Source organism: Podarcis melisellensis (genome assembly GCF_964234715.1).
Source record: "Podarcis melisellensis genome assembly, chromosome: 3".
Taxonomy (NCBI): Eukaryota; Metazoa; Chordata; class Lepidosauria; order Squamata; family Lacertidae; genus Podarcis; species Podarcis melisellensis.
Window position 1 is genome coordinate 95,255,840 of NC_138530.1, and position 20,027 is coordinate 95,275,866.

General features: G+C 42.9%; 1 protein-coding gene across 6 annotated transcripts in view; it reads right to left on the reverse strand.

The window, feature by feature from the left end:
• The window catches only part of DCDC2C (doublecortin domain containing 2C), a 60,969-nt gene extending 42,992 nt beyond the window's left edge, over positions 1 to 17,977 (reverse strand). For 4 of the 6 annotated variants that reach the window (XR_014166929.1, XR_014166930.1, XR_014166931.1 and 1 more), the window contains exons 1-6: positions 16,930 to 17,972; positions 14,432 to 14,483; positions 13,063 to 13,139; positions 8,475 to 8,606; positions 7,453 to 7,590; positions 2,999 to 3,047 (exon numbers count right to left, since the gene is read on the reverse strand). Coding sequence is in view for 3 of the 6 variants with exons in the window: in XM_081906299.1 (XP_081762425.1) it covers positions 2,999 to 3,047; positions 7,453 to 7,590; positions 8,475 to 8,606; positions 13,063 to 13,139; positions 14,432 to 14,483; positions 16,930 to 17,228 (747 nt within the window). In the remaining 3 variants the exon portion in view is untranslated. Of the gene's footprint in view, positions 1 to 2,998; positions 3,048 to 7,452; positions 7,591 to 8,474; positions 8,607 to 13,062; positions 13,140 to 14,431; positions 14,484 to 16,929 lie in introns of all 6 variants that reach the window. The other 2 variants (XM_081906300.1, XM_081906301.1) reach the window with 2 other exon arrangements.
• Between the last annotated feature and the right edge of the window lie 2,050 nt (positions 17,978 to 20,027).

Here is a 20,027-nt window from a genome sequence, read left to right on the forward strand (position 1 = left end):
CATTTTCACGATCTGTGACAATGTGGGCCACATTCCAATGGTGAGCGGGGCGAAAAAAATGAATCCTTTAAAAAAAAAGGCACACACACACGCACAGAGAACATTTCCAGCTCTTTCTCCACTACAGCACATGTCTGCAGGTGGCTACAAAGATCCGTCTGCCAGAGGAATTTTCTCTCCCGATCTTAGCACTACGTTCCCTCCACTCTCATTCCAGCGCTTATCTCTCTTAGCTAGTGCTGTGCTGTGGTGCTTAGTGCTAAGATCAAAGATAGCATTATTACTTTGCCAGCTCTTTAAGGGCTTGTTTTCAATCTAATGATTAAAACATGGTAGATGCACCAAATGATCCATTAGTCATGGCAAGATGACTAATGGTAAAAGCCATAAAACGACACCCCCCCCAAAAAAAGCCATAAAATCACATGGGATGATTAATAGGTGGGTGAGGCTCTGGGACAGGCCTGGCAGAGCAGCTTGAAGGATGTGGCTGGCTGGATTAGGCCTGCAGGCCAGAAGTTCCCCACTGCTGCTCTGAATTTAATTACATAACTTTTAAAACCTAATACGTTACTATCCATCTTAAGCCCATATGATAAGAGGGCTATATATCTGAACACACAAACAAGCAAACAAGTTGTAACTCTTTACTTCCTTTCCAAGAAAATGGCAAAGTGTTATATTACTACATTATGTTACTATTTTAGTTAAATGTTGCTTTTTGGTGAAAAGGAGTATCCAAAGTTTAAAACAAAATGTGAAAACAAGGAAATATTGGGTGAGAAGACCTATAACTCGCCTTCCTTTCAGTCAATAAAAAGCAATAATGATAAGGATGTCTTTTATAGGACAGATAAGGTTTCACATGCAAGTCTGACCCAATGAAGCAAGCAAACCTATATATCAAGTCAAAAATAAGCCCCACTGAAGTTAGCAGGACTTGATCCAAGGTATGTGGATACAGACCGACTGTTTAGTCATAGCATTTTCAGAATGAGGTGTGTGTTTTTGCTTTGGTGGCTGTGAAAACACATCCCAAATAGAAGACTACAGGGTGTATGATTGACTGCTAAGGGCTGACCGCTGGCTAGTGCCTTTATGACATCACTAGAACCAAATACCCTCATCACTCTGAAGGCACTTTAAAAGTGAGGCTTTTGAACGCCAGGCAATACGAATCTCCACAAAAGGCAAATGTGATTCACTCTGCAGAGAGCTTTAGGCAGCTAAAGACCAAGCACTCATTAAGTATTCACTGTACAGTTAAGTTACAGTCCAATGATATCCAGGTCTACTCAGAAGTAAGTTCACGTTTTACGGGGATCTCTCCCATTTAAGTGACAGTCTGGACTTTGGTTCTGAGTTGGCACTGGAGAAAAGCATATTTGCCTTTAACAGCTGTACAGGCAGGCAGAAATTCAACAGGTTAAGCCTCTTCTGGTATAGAAATGCAATTAGGGGAAAGCTTTACCATGACTGTCCCCTCTCTAATTTTGTGTGAGACACCATGCCTCCCAAAAGCAGCCTAATTGAGTTATGCCCCCCCCCCCCTTTGTGACTGGAACCCACAGCAGTCTCTCAAAACTCAGAATGTGCTCGCTGGTCCAAAAACGTTGGTGCCCCCCTAGTCTAGTGGCTGGGCATGATTAGGACTGAGAAAAAATACCTCAGTTCAACCCAAAACTTGGTGGCTTTAGGCAACTCACGTTCTTTAATAAAAGTTGCTTCTTTTTACTGTTTGCCGTCTCACATTTAAAACATTTCTTCTTCATGTTTTACTTCTTCTTATTACAGATAATTCCAAGCTCAGGTAATAAGATTCACCCACATGAAAAAAAAAATGGCCAAAAGCCTATAATAATATAAAGAACAAGACTATAGCGTTCGAACACAATTGAAGGTATTTTAAAGAGATTTTTTCCTTCTTATTTGCATATTAGCTATTAAAAGGAGACAATTTTGAAATAAAGTATTATTGTAGCGCAAAGAAATTTTGCAGGGAAACAAACTGTGGCAAATGTTTTGCAAATCACACATTACAAGGAAAATGAAACAAGGGGGGGACAGACCCCCCCACACACACGCTAGTAGAGTATGCATAAGCCAGCTCTGCCCCTGTGCCACCCGCTTTTCAGGCCACTTCCAGGTTGGGGTGATGTGCATTTGAACGGTTGCACACATACTGGACAAGCGTGAAATGGTCATCACCTTTCTTGCCAATGGCAATGAATAGGATTCAAAGAGCTACCGTGTATAAGACGAGCCCAGATTTTGAACATTATTTTAGAGTAAAAAAAAATAATAGTCTTATACACGGAAAAGAATGGTACCTTAACCACACTTAACAGTATAAGCATGCCCTAGGATTTTTGATTCCATGTACACACACACACAAACCTTAAAGATGAGATCTCTGGCATATCACAATCTGCTGTTCAAAGCTACCGGAGTAATGAACGCAGTTGGCACTGTGGCCAGGGAGCCAGGAGCCGGTATCTCCTTCACAGCACAGACTGAGCTGTACTGTTCTTTGGATCCCAACTACAGTGGTACCTCGGGTTACCAACACCTTGGGTTACAAACACTTTGGGTTACAGATTCTGCTAACCCGGAAGTAGTACCTCGGGTTAAGAACTTTAACTCAGGATGAGAACAGAAATCGTGCGGTGGCAGCGGGAGGCCCCATTATCTAAAGTGGTACCTCAGGTTAAGAATGGTTCCAGGTTAAGAATGGACCTCCGGAATGAATTAAGTTCATAACCAGAGGTACCACTGTATAGTAATTCACACACATTGTCCATACAGAGTTCCATGTAGACGACAGAGCCTTGCAAATCCTTGAAGTTGGGCCAGAGATTGAAATCCATTTGGATGTGCCAAACTTGAATTCATCCGAAATTTGTCTGTTCGACAGTGAGCAGCTGTTGATGCAGCATTTTTAAATGTGAGGAGATGAGAGAATATAATAATGTTTAAAAGCCATTATAAATAATCTTACCTTTTTCGGAGGGGGCCTTTCTAGAGGTCCAGGTGTGTTAGAATAATACCTATAAATATAAAGTGTAATTTATTTAATGTGAATATTTATAAGTGTAAAGCTCAATATTGTTAGTACAACCATCTTGTTTTAAAATGCCGTTATCTTTAAAGGTAGTACAAACTTAAGTATTGCCCATATGGATTCTGACTCTCATCAGCCTTAGCCAGCATGACCAATGGTCAGGGATGATGGGAGCTGTAGATCAACAGCATCTGAAGAATCACAGGTTAGCCATCTGTAGTCTACATGATAACTGCAGGTCTATCTCAGGCAATAACCAATTGCCCACAGCCAAGCCGGGACATATTGCTTGGTTTGATGTTTTGCACTGGTCTGAAAACAGCTAATATATTTCTCTGTATTGGTCCAGAATGGTGGACCAATAAGGTGGGCTGACCCTAAAGACTCATGGAATCAAGTGAATTCAAAACTCTGCAGGCTGTAAGTACCTGCAGCTCACTCACTCCTGGTGATAACAACTAAGGAACTATTGCGTGGTCTCTAACACTCCTGGTTCAAATCCTTTGGTGCTTGGTGCTTAACTTCCACAGTCCACAAACCATGTGATGAATAGTTATGGGTAGAAGCTTCCTTCCTACAACTTCCCCTAGGCATGTTCTTTCTGCTTAGAAAACTGTTTATCGATATCTGGAAGCATGTAAATGCTTCCACCATCATTTATTCTTCTAAGAGGCACCAACATCCAGTTGGCTTCTTGAAGTTACAAATAGAAGAAGAGGAGTTTGGATTTGATATCCCACTTTATCACTACCCTAAGGAGTGTCAAAGCGGCTAACATTCTCCTTTCCCTTCCTCCCCCACAACAAACACTCTGTGAGGTGAGTGGGGCTGAGAGACTTCAGAGAAGTATGACTAGCCCAAGGTCACCCAGCAGCTGCATGTGGAGGAGGGGAGACGCGAACCCGGTTCACCAGATTATGAGTCTACTGCTCTTAACTACTACACCATACTGGCTCTCAAATTCTCAATGGGTGTTTAATATAATACTTTTTCAAGGGTGCAAACATTTTGCTTCTGAAGGGAGTGATTACTAGAGACCATGCCAGGTAATGTTTAGACACTTCTTAGTCAGCAGCAATTAAAAAAACAAAAAACAAAACCATCTTCTAACATTTTCCTTATTTCTGAAACTGAATACAAAAGGAGGGCTGCAATCATTTAGGGCAGGCAACCATAGTTTCAGGCTTCAGTGAGACAAATGTCTGCGCAGATAGGTACAGAATTACAATTTATTTATCATATGCAGTGCCAAACACAGGGAGTGACTACACACAGTCAGCCTATGTATTCTGTGTCTCAAATGTTGCAAATTCTGCGAGAAAGGACCCCAGATTCTGCAGTTGGAATAAACTGTGCAAATTAAGAATATGTCATACCATCTATTGATCAGGCATAATTGATTTTATATCCATGATTCATTTTTTTAAAAAACAACAACAACATGGGGCAGGGAAGCTGGTGAAACAGGAAAAAGGAAGACTGAAGGAAGACATATTCAAAAGCTTCTCTATGAACTATGTATGCTATATATTTTTAAACATGAAAATTAATTTACTCAGGATATTGGAATAGATCACAGACCACACTTTCTGTCTAATGAGGCAAAACTTTGGATGTAAAGAAGGAATACTGCCCTATTTTATAAGAGAAAGAGAAAGCTGTTGACCTCTACGTCAGAAGAATTTGCTAAGTGAAGCAGATCTGCTGTGAATAATTCTGCCATAGGTTTTGTAATGGTTCTAGGGGTTGCTCGTGCGTAAACCAGCACCACACCTGGCTGGGTTGCCTGAGTGAACCTTTTCTGTCTGGACAGCCACTCACCCATGGCTGTCTCAATCGCTGGCAGAATCCGTCAGTGGGCGTTTCTTGAACCTCTTCCAGCAAAGAAGCTTTTTGACGCCTAGTCTCCACCTACTCTCCCTGCGCGGAAGCCTTCTGCACAAGGAGGGTGTGGGCAGCGGAGGACCCTTACTCTCCCCGCTAGTCCCCGGCGAGGAGTCATGGGACTGCCTCGCCGATTCCCCCATCTGCCCCCCTTCTCCACTGGTGCTACGCTGGTTCCCTTCCCCAGAAGATGGGCTGCCTCTCCCCATCCCGGGACGCTCTCTGGAATCCCTCTGGAGCCCGCTCTCTCCCTCTGACTCTGATGGCAGTTCCCTGATAGTTTTAAACAAAATAAAAATGCAGCTCTTACAATATTTACAGAAACAAGGCTACTGCCTGCCTGGATCCTGTACTGTCGCTCACTACTGCAGTTTCTAGGAAGAGTTTACACTCAGCTGAAGCAATAAGCTTAATTGGTGGGACAGACTGCCTTTCTATTTATAACCATGGCTGAAAATAGTAAGGCTGTAGTCTGCATAACTGTGCAACTCGGCCCCTTTGTAGCTTTCTACAAAGTCCAGAGCTTCTGCACAAAGGTTGCGCCCCCACAAAAAAAACAAGAAACAAAACAAAAACACACTGGGCATAACCCTGAGTCCAAAACGAATGAATGATCATTGCAGTGGACGCTCGGGTTGCGAACGTGATCCGTGCGGGATGCACGTTCACAACCCGCAGCATTCGCAACCTGCAGCGGTGCATCTGTGCACGCATGGGTTGCCATTCGGCGCTCATGCGCAAAGCACGATTTAGCGCTTCTGTGCATGCACAACCGCCGAAACCTGGAAGTAACCCATTCCGGTACTACGGGTTTTGGCGCACCCATAACCCGAAAAAATGCAACATGAAGCGTCTGTAACCTGAGGTATGACTGTATTTAAGTAGAGAGCGAGAGAATGTGAATAACTTTTACAAAGAAGGATCTAAGTCATGGCCTATATCAAGATAAGGAGGCTTAATGAAAGTGTGGGCAAAGCTCCAAGAAGTCAGTCACCTGATGTCTCTCAGCTAAAGGAATCTGATAGAGAGTGACTGGGGCAAAAAAAAAAAGCATTCTAACAAGATGGTCTGACTGACCTTCAGGAATGGACCTTCAGGATTTAGCTCTTGAGCTAAATCAGAGCAAATGGAAATACATTAAAGAATGCTCTATGACAAGTGTTTCCTGAAAACGAGCTGCCCTCAACCATAACCTCATAAGCAAAGAGATGAAGGCATTTAGGTTGGGGAACAAACACTAAGAATATCTGTTTTATTTTACACTAGCCTAATTGGATCAGTATGAAAGGTGGAAACAAAACCTGAACCACAGACCAAGAAAACTCTCCCAACATTGTGGGAGAGTTATTGACGTATGATGAAAGGACGTCTAATCGCTTCAAAACCAGCTTCAGACACAGAAAGTAAACTGTGGTGAGATAACAAACATTACTGTGGGATGGAATAAAAACAATAGGAAAATACTTGGCCATCTGAACTAATTCAAGTCAATATGGCTAGATAACAGTTGCTGAGGGGCAAAAGAGCAAAGAAGAGCTGCCACCAGGTGCCAGCTACATGGTGGACTGTTCCAGATACTCTCCTTACGCCATGTTGGTACTCAAGATGACCCCATCCTTAATTGGTAGTAAGCTGTAGCATGGAGCTCATACATAGCTTGCTATGATCTCCACTAATTGGCCAGCTTGGATGGTACCCTTATCTGTGGGACTGGGAGGTTGGGCACAAAGAGGAGAAACATTGGCAATGTTTGGGCATTTACCACCTGTTTTCCCATGTGACAAATGCTATTCCATTGTATAATGAATGTATGCATCTTAGCTTGAGTGCGGACAGTCCCTCACTGGACTAAGCCATCTCCTTGCTGTGGAGTCCGTCCCACAGGTGCTCTTCAGTAAAAACACTGAAGAATTAATAAAAATATGTATAAATATAAATAAATAAATAAATAAATAAATAAATAAATGCCACTGGTGTAAAATAGAAGTGCTATGAACCAATCATTTGAGGCAATGGGATTGCTGTGGGCTCAAGCTGCTGCTTTCAATATATGTAAACCTTTCCAAACCATTTCATATTTCCTGTGCATCTCAACTATTATGAAGTCACTTGTCCTATAGCGTTTGCCCTTTCCCATTAAAAGAAACACCCCCCAAAATGCTTAGCACTTAAATCCCAAGTGACATGAATATGAAAGTCAATCTATCGAATGCTTAAGAAAACAAGGGTTCGTCCTGTCTCTAAAAACTCCCTACAATAAAGAAAGCAACATTCTAAGACGGTTTAACAGGACTCAGGTGCTTAATGTTTACAGATTTCAATAGAATTTCCAACAATTTAGCAACACTAACTTCCGCTAAAAGGGCTGAAATCCATATTAGCAAAATACTTATACCAACCCAAGCAAAGGGGGGGGGGGTTGGGGGGGTGATAGGAGGTATAATGTCAGTTTTTAATATCCCAGCAATATAACATCAATTAAGTTATATCATTAATATTGTGCTCACCGCCGAATATCTTCTGGAACTCTAGGATGCTGCCAGTACGGCAAAGGCTGAAATTTTTCTTTGCCGCATGCAACGTAAAAATGGTTATGTTCTAGCTCATCAGATCCATGTACAGACTGGCCATTTAATGTAAACAGCCTGTAAGAAATGCATATTGAAAAAGTAAGTATATTATACCTATCAACAGAATACAGTCCCTCCAGTGTGCATAATTATCAGCTCTACTAGCAGCTTGTTTAATTATAACTTTGGAAAAACCAAGAAAATTGGTTCCATTTTTCTGAAGCAATTTTCAAAGACTACCAGGGCGTAGCCAAGGGGGAGGAAAGGAAAGGCAGCTGCCCCTCCTAAATCAATACAAATAAATAAAAATACATAACTGAGGTTCTGTCCCCCAAACAAGAGGCCTGCCCACCTAATAATAATAATAATAATAATAATAATAATAATAATAATAATAATAATTTATTTATGCCCCGCCCATCCAGCTGGGTTTCCCCAGCCACTCTGGGCAGCTCCCAACAGATTAAAAATAGAATAAAACATCAAACATTAAAAGCTTCCCTAAATAGGGCTGCCTTCAGATGTCTTCTAAAAGTCAAGATAGTTGTTTATTTCCTTGACATCTGATGGGAGGGCGTTCCACAGGGCAGGCGCCATCACCGAGAAGGCCCTCTGCCTATCAAAAGGCTTGCCCCCCCCCCCACAAAAATCTTGGCTACACCCATGAAGACTACACTGGCCCAGTGAAGACACAATGCTGGCCACTCAAATAACTATAGAAAGCCCACAAGTAGGGCGTGTGGGCAATATACCTCTCTTGCTGTTGCTCCTCAGGAGTTGGCATTCAGATACTTGCTGTCTTGCTTCAATAGCCAGTAGCCACTATGAATGTGACTCAGCTGCTTTTAAAATAATCTAAGGCTGTGTATACAATCCCGTCTACTCTGCATCTGGTGTGCTCCCACCACTGTCTTCAGAAGTTGTGTACACATGACATTAGCCACATAAGCACTGCTTACCTATGGATACCCCCAGAGCGAGAAGACACTTTTTCATTTATCAATCCAAGGACACCATTCCAACTTTTCAGTGTGAACTTGGGGAGGAGAATTTTCACAGGTGGTATCAACATGTCTCCGTTTGTGAAAACACTATCAAGAAGACATATGAACAAGCTATTCTAAGTAAGGAAACTTCTGGGGGGGAAATACTGTTTTTAGAAAATTACTTTGATAAGAATGTTTCATTAGGAATCCAGCTAGTTACATTTCAGGGACAAGCTTCAAATCTCAACCTCTCCGACAAAACATTTTAACTCATCAGATAGTATTGTATATTTTCACCCATTTCCATCTGACATGATAGGGGAAACAAAAGTGAAATACGTTCAGTTGGAGAACCCAAGGAAGATACAGCCTTTGAAAATTCAATTACTTTCTCCTATACCGACAAAAGATGTCCTCAACAATTCCCAGAGGAAATAAACCACAATCCTTTTAAAGAGATAATAGAATCAATTGATTTCTTCAGCGAAGCTCACATTAGAAAATGGCTCTTCCTCTACCTGCAAAGATCCATGGAACCACTTTGAGACTAAAGCTGTAATCTTAAGTATACTGACCTGGAAGTTAAGTATAAATGAAATCAATGGGACTTACTTCTGAGTAAATATGATTAGGAACTGGGCTGCAAAAGCTTTGAAAAGAAGCAAAAGTTTGGATAAATCACAGACAGACACTAAGCCAGTTGAAGTACCTATATATTTTTGGAGAATGGCTATTCTAAATCTCCACTCCTCTATTTTCCCCTGCTTAAAGTGTGTCTGTGTAGTGGGGCATCATTCCTCCTACAGTAATAGTGTAATCAAACGAACAGCCAACACACACAATACAGCAACAAGATTTGCTGAAAGGATTTTTCTTAACACTGCTGTTAACTTCCTTAAAGCATGTTACTACGAAAGGGGTAGTAGTTCTATTCTCTCATATGAAAAGCTAAGCGACACATCTGATATATAAGGCTGGGTTAACTATGACTACAATGGTATGTTGTTGTTGTTGTTTAGTCGTTTAGTCGTGTCCGACTCTTTGTGACCCCATGGACCAGAGCACGCCAGGCACTCCTGTCTTCCACTGCCTCCCGCAGTTTGGTCAAACTCATGCTGGTAGCTTCTAGAACACTGTCCAACCATCTCGTCCTCTGTCGTCCCCTTCTCCTTGTGCCCTCCATCTTTCCCAACATCAGGGTCTTTTCCAGGGAGTCTTCTCTTCTCATGAGGTGGCCAAAGTATTGGAGCCTCAGCTTCAGGATCTGTCCTTCCAGTGAGCACTCAGGGCTGATTTCCTTCAGAATGGAGAGGTTTGGTCTTCTTGCAGTCCATGGGACTCTCAAGAGTCTCCTCCAGCACCTTAATTCAAAAGCATCAATTCTTCGGCGATCAGCCTTCTTGATGGTCCAGCTCTCACTTCCATACATCACTACTGGGAAAACCATGGCTTTAACTATACAAGAATATAAGCAGTGCTAAAGATCCAGCTCTGTATATGTGACCCCCAACCTACTTTCACATCCTGCTTTAGCATCACAGAGTGTATCAATAAAACTACATTATGGCAGTGGTTCTCAAACTTTTCCCCACAGATCACTTCTGAATTGCTGAGGGTCTTGATGGACCACTTAATTATATGCTGTTGTAGCAATAGTAAAATGTTGTGCTAGATGTTGCCTAGTTTTTAATTGTATCTTTACAGACACAGTGTTGATCATCACCTGGATGAATCTCCTCTTAAGTCTGTCTAGTGCTATGGTTCATTACTTTTGGGGTGAGAGACTGACTCAGAGGTGTTCTTTCCAGGCTACAGTATTCCCATTACAGCTGACCCTGCTCCAGAAGTCTTTTATGCATAAACTGGCTTTTCTTGATGGAAACTAAGAGAGCTGCAGAGCTCAAGATTTTAAGATTCTGCTAACCATTCAGCTGGTTAATTTGGCTTCTAATAGAGTATTTCATATTTGCTTCTAACCTGTTACCCCCTGGCCTAAAGGCTGCAGAGAGATAAGACAGAAAATGAGAAGGTTCATTCTGGGGCAGCAAAGATCACAATCCGGCTAGTTAGCAGTATATTTGAGGATTTGATATTATGGCTCATTGCTTCATTACAACGATGCGTCCCTATTACATCCAAGAATGGAATGATTTTCTAAGCTAATAATTTATCGCAATTATATTCCACCTTTCCCTCTAAAGAAATTAAGTCAGCATAAACGCCTCTGCCTCTCCCATTTTATCCTATTTACTAAATCCACTGAAGTTAATGGACATGATGATTTTACTGGTTCTATTGTGCCACCACCACTCATTTTTGAATCCGTGAACACATAAATTTGCCCAGAATTATCCTGTAGTTTCTAGTGAAATACTGCGTATTGGTGTTTTTTCTCCCAAGCCACCTTCAAGGCAACTTGAACATGGTCACATTGAAACCTGGGTCTGTGCATTTGAGCTTTCCTTATGAATTTCCAGGGGTAGAAACTGTGTGGGGAAACAGTTGGGCAATTCCATAAGGTGAAGACATCACTACCCAGTTTCCACTTACTGGTGTGGGCATACAGCACGTGGCTTCAATACACATCAAGCCATGCTAATCTGCACAGGTAAACTGAACTTGAAAAACACACAGAGAAAGCAACCTCGATGTATTTTAAGCCACTAATGTGTGCACAGACTTAAGTTGATTAATTTCAATGAGTCGACTCTGATTAAAGGTAACAACTTAGTTGAATACAGTTCCTAAACGTCACAAGTAACAGGACCTCAACAGATATTTAATTCACATTACAAGAACTGTTACTTTGTGTGTGTGTGGTTACAAGTGCATTTTTATCTTATAAATATTCAAATATCATCCATAGTACAGCTATGTACCCAAAATTGCAAGGTACAAACCTCCATGATCTGATATACAATTCTGGTCTCAAATCAAATAGCTTTATTGTTCAAGCAAAAGGCAATGACAGACTTGTAGCAATAGTATTAACAAAGTAATACAGAACATCCACCCATAAATATGAACCACCATCTATTATGTAAGAGAGAGACGTTACCAGAGACGCCAACAAACTCAAATCCAGCTTGATTCCAGATTAACTCTCAAGTCAAGTATTTATATTTGGCTGCTTATATTTAAAACAAAATTCTAAAAGCCACAGAGGTTGCTATCAGAGGATATTTGGGGCCACCTAGTGGAATTCTCAGGGCATAGATACAAACCATGAACCCTAAATTAAAATGAATTTTATTTACAAATATATTGTGCCAATAATAAAGATGAATAGTCTAAAGAAGGTATTTGTTAGTCCTTCTGGTCAAGGATATCCCAACCTATTTTCAAGTACTTTTAAACACACCCATCCCTGCCCTTTTTCTTTACGTAACTCAGAAGTCTGAAAAAGTGAGAATTAGATCGTCTTTACTTGATCCTCGTCAATCCAGATAGGCGATACAAATTGTTCAAATACAAGTTGCTGTGAATGATGAAACACTGTACTTTGCTTACTTCCCTTGTACTGCAAAAGAACTAAAGACAGCAGAATGCTCTGCAAAACTTCTCTCACATGGAGACAAACTTAAGTTCTGTAATTTATTCTGTGTATTTTTATCCCACCCGTTCTCCAAGGAGCCCAGGACGGCATACATGATTCCCTCCCCACAACCAGTGTTTTTTTCCCCAAGGGGCACTCAAGGGTACGCAGTACTGGAACCTCTGTTTTGTTGTTGTTAAAAAGAGTAGCACTTAACTGTAACATCATGGTGAGTTAGGTTTCTAGAAAAAAAGCGCTGTCCACAGCAATCCTATGTCATAGGCTAGGCTGAGAGGTAGCAGGCCCATCTGAATACCATGGTAAACCACAGTTAATCGTTTACCATGAATGTGCCCCAATAGTTTTGCTCCTTCCCACTAGCATACAAAGGAAACAAAGACTGCCTTGCCCGTTTGCAGCCCTTGTTCTGAGGCAAGTGTGGGAAACTTCCAGCTCTCGGATGTTACTGAACTACAACTCCCGTAAGACCAGTGCACATGGTCAACAGCCAAGGATGATGAGAATTGCTCAGGGACATCTAGATGGCCCAAGATTACCTGCACCTGTTCATAGGTAACATTAAGCTGGGGGTTGTTGTTTATTTGTCCCCAGTCTTTGTGCATGGTGAGCCATGGTTTATGCCATGCAGTGGTGTCCAAACTTTTTTCAAAGAGGGCCAGATTTGATGAAGTGAAGGGCCAAAGTTGTTGAGGTTTTCTTAGGATTTTACCCCAGGAAATAAACTGACACAGGGGCCAGATTAAACCAATCGGCTGTCTGAATTAAGCCCCCGAAGCAGACTTTGGACGTGCCTAGCGATGATGTTTCGGACACAGGCAATGACTAGCCAAAGGTCACCTGGTTAACTTCATGCCTAACTAAGGATTTGAACACAGATCCTAGTCAAACACTCTAGGCATCTTTATAGTTATTTTTTTATTTCAGAAGAACATTGATAACATCTTAGGATTTGTTCATAATATATGCACTATTTTTAAATAACAACAACAACAACCGTATACTTACCTAATATTTAGTGGCTTATTATAGTTTGATTGCCATTTGGAAGGTACTTTTATATTACTGTGGACCACGGGTCGAATCTGCAAAAACAGTGAAACTCAAATTGTATGATGCAACAGGTTTATAAAATGTAATAATTAAAGCAGGCAGCATATATAAATAAAATGATATAATTTAAGCTGCTACACTTGCTCAGAAGTTGGAGAAATCCACCAGGAGCCTAAAGTCCCAATTGATATATGATTTGAACTTCCTAGCACGCTGTGTCACAACTACTGCCTTTTCAGCAACCTTTGAAAGTTGCTGTTTGGCACACAGCAGGAGAGTCACTAGCAGGCAGAATGAGGAAGTTCCTTCCCTTCAAGGCAAAACAGATGTTCCATGCATGTGAACTATCTGGATTGGGACCGCAGGTATGCGGGAGGAGAGAGGTTAGCCTTTCCACCTTTCCCAATGCTGTCTTCCTGATTAAAATCTCCCTAAAAGAGCTGTCTATTTACTCCATTGCCAAACTTACAGGTCTCTCTATGGGCAAACTACAGCATCGAAAGACAGTGGGGGTTCTTTTCTTTGCTTCCACTTTTAAACTACCCACTGTTTGCAGTTTTGCATAAACTCGAACAAATCATGGTTAGTCTAAACCAGGAGTAGTCAACCTGCTCACTACCGCCCACTAATGGGCGTTTCAGGATTCCAGGTGGGCGGTAGGGGGTTCTACACCACATGTTACTGCAGCACTAGTAGGCAGTAAGGAAATTTTACCATCAAGAAAAAAGGTTGACTAAAGGTAAAGGTAAAGGGACCCCTGACCATTAGGTCCAGTCGCGGACGACTCTGGGGTGGCGGCGCTCATCTTGCTTTATTGGCCAAGGGAGCCAGCGTACAGCTTCCAGGTCACGTGGCCAGCATGACTAAGCCACTTCTGGCAAACCAGAGCAGCGCACGGAAACACCGTTTACCTTCCCACCGGAGCTGTACCTATTTATCTACTAGCGCTTTGACGTGCTTTCGAACTGCTAGGTTGGCAGGAGCAGGGACTGAGCAACTGGAGCTCACCCCGTCGCGGGGATTCGAACCGCTGACATCTGATCAGCAAGTCCTAGGCTCTGTGGTATAACCCACAGCGCCACCCACGAAAAAGGTTGACTACCCCTGGTCTAAAGGAAGGGTGGGGAACTTGCAGTCCTCCAGGGATTTAAAAATCACTGGTCATTGGGGCAATGCTGGCTGGAGCTTATGGAAGTTGAGCATGACTTTAGCATAATTTCAAAGGTGCCTTGAACTTGTCTTTTTAAATGAGTTGGTGCTAGGAAGACTGAGCAAACGTTTCCTGCTGCCAAATAAATGAAAACGCCACTGATCAAATACTCACCACCTCATCCCTCTTCTTTCTTTGAGGTTTCTTTGCCCCTATACTGAAATAACTTAAAAGGAAAAATGAATAAACAAAATGTTATTCAACAGCTTGCAAATTTAGTTAAACATTTTGGCCTCACGGAATACAGGACCTTGATTTATCTGAATCTTCTTAGTCCAAATTAATACCAGAAAAAGAGGCTGCTGTACCACCAGATATAGGCATCTGACTTTGAAAGAGCAACTCGTTTTGAAGTCTCAGAGCAGGAGAGAAATGGTATGAGCTTTCACTGACTTAGATGAAGTAGGGATCCCAGACCCTGAGATAATCTTCTGAGGCCCCTCTTCGTGTGCCTTCTCCGCGAGAGGTCCAGAGGGTGGCAACACGAGAATGGGTGGCTCCCCGTCTGTGGAATGCTCTCCCCAGGGAAGTTTGCCTGGCGCCTTTATTATACACCTTTAGGTGCCAGGCAAAAACATTCCTTTGACATCTTATGCCCTTTTAAAATGTGTTGAGGGGGAGGGTTCCTGGGTGGTTTTGTTTTTATTTTGATTATGTATTTTGTGGTGTTTATATTCTGATTTTATTCTGTGAACTGCCCTGAGACTTGGGGGTATAGGGTGGTATATAAATTCAATAAATAAAGTAAAGTAAAGTAAATAATAAACTTGTTACTCTTTAAGGTTCTACAAGACTGTTGTTTTAGAAACATTCAAGTTTTCCACAAATGACTGCCTCATAGAAAATGCTTAAGCATAAACAAATGAAAAATGACGCTGTAAAGTTACTGTACTTTACCATACCCATAAACAGAACGTGCTTGGGATCTTTCAGTTTATTCTAAATCCACTGTGGTGTGGTGTCATTTTCAATTCTTCAACTGTATAAGAAGAGTCACTTCACAGGCATCCAAATTCACAAATTTATAGGCACTTTACAGACTTGTAACCTACAGTGAAACCTCTGCATTCCATGTTTACTCCAAATGTATTGAACTCTGAGAAGAGCAAGGAAATGGATTTTATTTCCTCTGCCCTGAAACACTAATAAACAAATGCAAACAGCAGTCATCCTGCATTTGTGAGGGCATAAGTAGGTTCAAACAAAAATCTGATCAAACGGGTTTGCACTTACAACATAGAGAGGAATGTAAACACAGCCTACTCAAAACCGCTGCTCAGAATTAAAATAAATGGCCTTGAAAGCTGCATTTCAGTATTCAAAGAATTGTTATCTGTGAGTGATTCCAATTTCTGCCTGCACTTCTCTCCATTAAATTCACCAAGCAAGAACAATGTCAGGAACACGTTGGTATAATGCTTTTTACTGTTGTATTCCAGACAGGAGATTCACATTTAAGTTAGAAATCTTAGATGTTTTTACTCAATCACCCTTTAGTGAAATAGTAAGTAATCATAAGAGTCTGCAGACTTGTTTTGGGCTCGTAACCAAGGTAATGAAGGAGGGAAGGATAGAGGATTGGCAACTGAGAGCATAATAGTGAACACCATCAAAGAGCACTGGAAAGGGAGAAGACACAAAACAGGGAAAGAAGTTGTTTGCATTAAGAGTAATGAACAGGGAGTCCTTCAGATGTTTTTGGACTACATTCAACTCTGATCAGTCAAGGAAGTAGCAGTCCTGCAATATCTGAAGAGCCACAGGTTCCTCAGTCCTGTATTCAGGCCAGTCCCTATTTGGGTATGTCTACACAGGGACGTGGGTGGCGCTGTGGGTTAAACCACAGAGCCTAGGGCTTGCCAATCAGAAGGTCAGCGGTTCGATCCCTGCTCCTGCCAACCTAGCAGTTAGAACGCACATCAAAGCGCAAGTAGATAAATAGGTACTGCTCCGGCGGGAAGGTAAACGGCATTTCCGTGCACTGCTCTGGTTCGCCAGAAGCGGCTTAGTCATGCTGGCCACATGACCCGGAAGCTGTACGCCGGCTCCCTCGGCCAATAAAGCGAGATGAACGCCTCAACCCCAGAGTCGGTCACGACTGGACCTAATGGCCAGGGGTCCCTTTACCCTTACACAGGTATGGTTTGGATGCATTCAGTCTCTGTAAAGAGTGTAAGCTATCTGAAAGGCCAGAATTGCAAAATCAAATCAAGGTGGCAAAGTCCACATGATGAAAGGGGGACACAAAACCTTTTGCAACACAGGTACTTTTTTTCTGGTGTAGTACACTCAGGTGTCAAGCCTAGGTAATGGAATGTGGCTGGGCTGTCAACCTCAGAGATTCCTTAGCTGTGATTCCTGCATTGCACAGGAATGACCCTTTGGATCCCTTCCAGGCTCTACAATTCTATCTTCTTAGGAAATACAGGGACAATCCTTTCATACGCAAGGCTAACATTTGAAAATTCTCTACAATGTGCATCTCTTGGAAAGCCACCCCGGTTTCCGATTGAAGAGAAATCTCGAGTTCCTGCGCATTTTGATACACTAGACTACATCTGCATCACTCAAATTGTTCCTGATCGCCTCCGTTCAAACCTCTTCATACTTACTTCAGTTTCCTAAACCTTTCCCTGCCGGCAACCACGTATCTGCCTCCTTGCTCAATGTCGGTCAGGTCCATAACCGAATGCCCTTGGCGGGGTGTGTATATGTTCCTCACCCCAAAGGGTGTGGCCACGCCTTCGTTGAGTTGTATCATGAAGGCTTCGAAGTTAGGCACGTAGCGGTGGTTGATCACAAACTTCCTTCCCAAATAGAAGGGGTCGCCATTACGGTACACCCAAATCGTCCGGGCAGGGGTGGCATCTGTCAAGCTATAGACGGCTCGAGGCCGAGTCGCTCCCACCATACTGAAGTCACCAGTTCAGACAGACAGCGAGGCCTGGGGAGGAGTGGCGTTTGGGGAAGAACACAAAATATACAGCAGTGCATTTAAAAAAGGAAACCCCAAAAAACAAATCCAGGACCCCTCCCATACACCCCAAAGCAAAGGGAACTGGGGCAGAGGAGGTGGCTGCAGATCCCCTGTTCAGACCTCTAACCACCTACTTCATAATGGCACCAAAGTGGGGACACCCCACCCCACCCTAGCCCCACCCCAAAGTCTTCCAGGGGGCAACTTTCTCTCTTTCTCTTTCTCTCTCTCACCTGAGCCTCACACCCCCAATACATCAAAGCCTGACATCACGCCATGTGTGTGGCAGGATTGTGACTGCAGCCCTCAGCCACAAAATAGGTCTCCACAAGGGTTTCCCTGGAAACGCATTGGGAGAGGGAGAGGGAGGTGGCTCGGGCTGCAAAGGGATTCCCAGGCGCGCCCTGAGGGCTGCGCGCGATCCCGAAGCCTTGGAAGTCAGGAAGCGCGAGACTTATGCGGGCGCGCGCCTCCTCGCACGGCGGCTTCCCTTTGGAGCCAAGCGAGTGACCCGCCTGCCCCACTTATGGGTCATGGAAAATGGCCACGTGCAGCAGCAATGACCAGCTCCCCTCAAACCAAGGACTCTCCCGTTCCTCGGGAGCTTCTCCATTATCTAGAAGTCCTCACTCACCGCATGTTTCATTTCCAGTTTAAAATAAAAGGGTGAAAAGGGCGTCTTCCTCTTCCTCCTCATTGCTGTCTCCTCAGAGAGTTGCAACTACGCACCCCCCCCCCCCTTCTTGGGGTGCAAAGTTATCCCCTCTCCTTCTCCTGATTCTTTTCCCCACACAACACAGCTCGATTGCCGCCTGGCGCCCCGTCTAGGCTTATTGCTATGCCCTCTCCTTGATGCAAACAAAACAAAACCCAGGTTGTCTGTCTCCCGCCTTCGTAGAAAGAACCGAGAAAAGAACCGACGAGCCAGCCCTGCTAAATCTGCACAACCTTCAGCAGATCTCTCAAAGCAACGCAAATGCACTTGTGGGAAAGGGAGTGCATTTCAAAATAAGGAGGAAACAGATCTCCTGCCCTTTTTTTTCTTTTGCAAGAATCAGCTGGGACCTGATCGTTTGGAAAGCAAGATATTGGAAAGGGAGGCCGGCTCAGGGCTTGTGAGAGTGGGATACAAGCAAGCAAACTTTTTTAAGCCTCCCAGTTCAATGCCAAATCGTGTTCATTGAGGCTGACTCCTAGGTAAACGAGCATAGCTGTATCTGAAGAAGTGTGCACGCACATGAAAGCTCATACCAATAACAAACTTAGTTGGTCTCTAAGGTGCTACTGGAAGGAATTTTATTATTATTATTATTATTATTATTGTTGTTGTTGTTGTTGTTTGTTTCGATAACTGCATAAGCTAAATGTATAGCTAAATAAGCTATAAGTTTAGGGCCCCACTCTCTTGGGGGACCCCCGAAAAATTTAAAGGAAAAAATCATCGATGTACAGTTCCAAAATATAAGATAAAAAACAAATAAAATAAAACCTACATACAGCAACAGCGGCAAATGGCTTTAGATACCTATTAGGTCCATAAATTACCATGTAGCATATATTCAACACAAAAAACAGCAACAATTTGTTGTTGGCAAAGGACAGCTGGACATATAAAGGGCCCCATTACCTTCAGTAGCTTATCAAACCTAAATCCAGCCCTGACTGCATCTTACAATAACTCTGGGAGGAAGCCCCAATGGAGATAAGCTTCTGTGTAAACATGCATAGGATTTCCCCATGGGTGGGATTCAACTCTGTTTACCCAGAGCAGGCCAAGCTTAGCCCTATTTATTAATTTCATTGGGTCTACTCTTAAATCAAACCCAGTTCAATACCACCCTGAGTATCTAACCATGTGTTTTTAATAGATTAATTTTATTACTACATGTGACTTGGCTCTAAAAAGAAGCGTTGTTCTCCCATTCATGGAGCACTCAGAGAAGCAGACCTATTTATTTTCATCAAATCCTTTTGTTTATTCTTACTAGAAATGGGGCAGGGGTGTTATACAGTGGTACCTCAGGTTACATACACTTCAAGTTACATACGCTTCAGGTTACAGACTCTGCTAACCCAGAAATAGTGCTTCAGGTTAAGAACTGTGCTTCAGGATAAGAACAGAAATCGGGCTTCGGCGGCGCAGCAGCAGCAGGAGGCCCCATTAGCTAAAGTGGTGCTTCAGGTTAAGAACAGTTTCAGGTTAAGAACGGACCTCCGGAATGAATTAAGTACTTAACCCGAAGTACCACTGTACATCCGTTTTCCAACTCCCACCTTTGTTTTAGCTTGGGTCAGCAAACTTTTTCAGCAGCGGCTGGTCCACTGGCCCTCAGACCTTGTGGGGGGGGCCGGACTATATTTTTTTTGGGGGGGGGATGAACAAATTCCTATGCCCCACAAATAACCCGGAGATGCATTTTAAATAAAATGACACATTCTACTCATGTAAAAACACACTGATTCCCAGAACATCCGCAGGCTGGATTTAGAAGGTGATTGGGCCGGATCTGGCCCCAGGACCTTAGTTTGCCTACCCATGTCGGGGCAAAGTTAACTACAGTGATACCTCAGGTTACATATGCTTCAGGTTACATACGCTTAAGGTTACAGACTCCGCTAACCCAGAAATAGTACTTCAGGTTAAGAACTTTGCTTCAGGATGAGAACAGAAATTGGACTCCGGCGGTGCGGCGGCAGCAGGAGGCCCTATTAGCTAAAGTGGTGCTTCAGGTT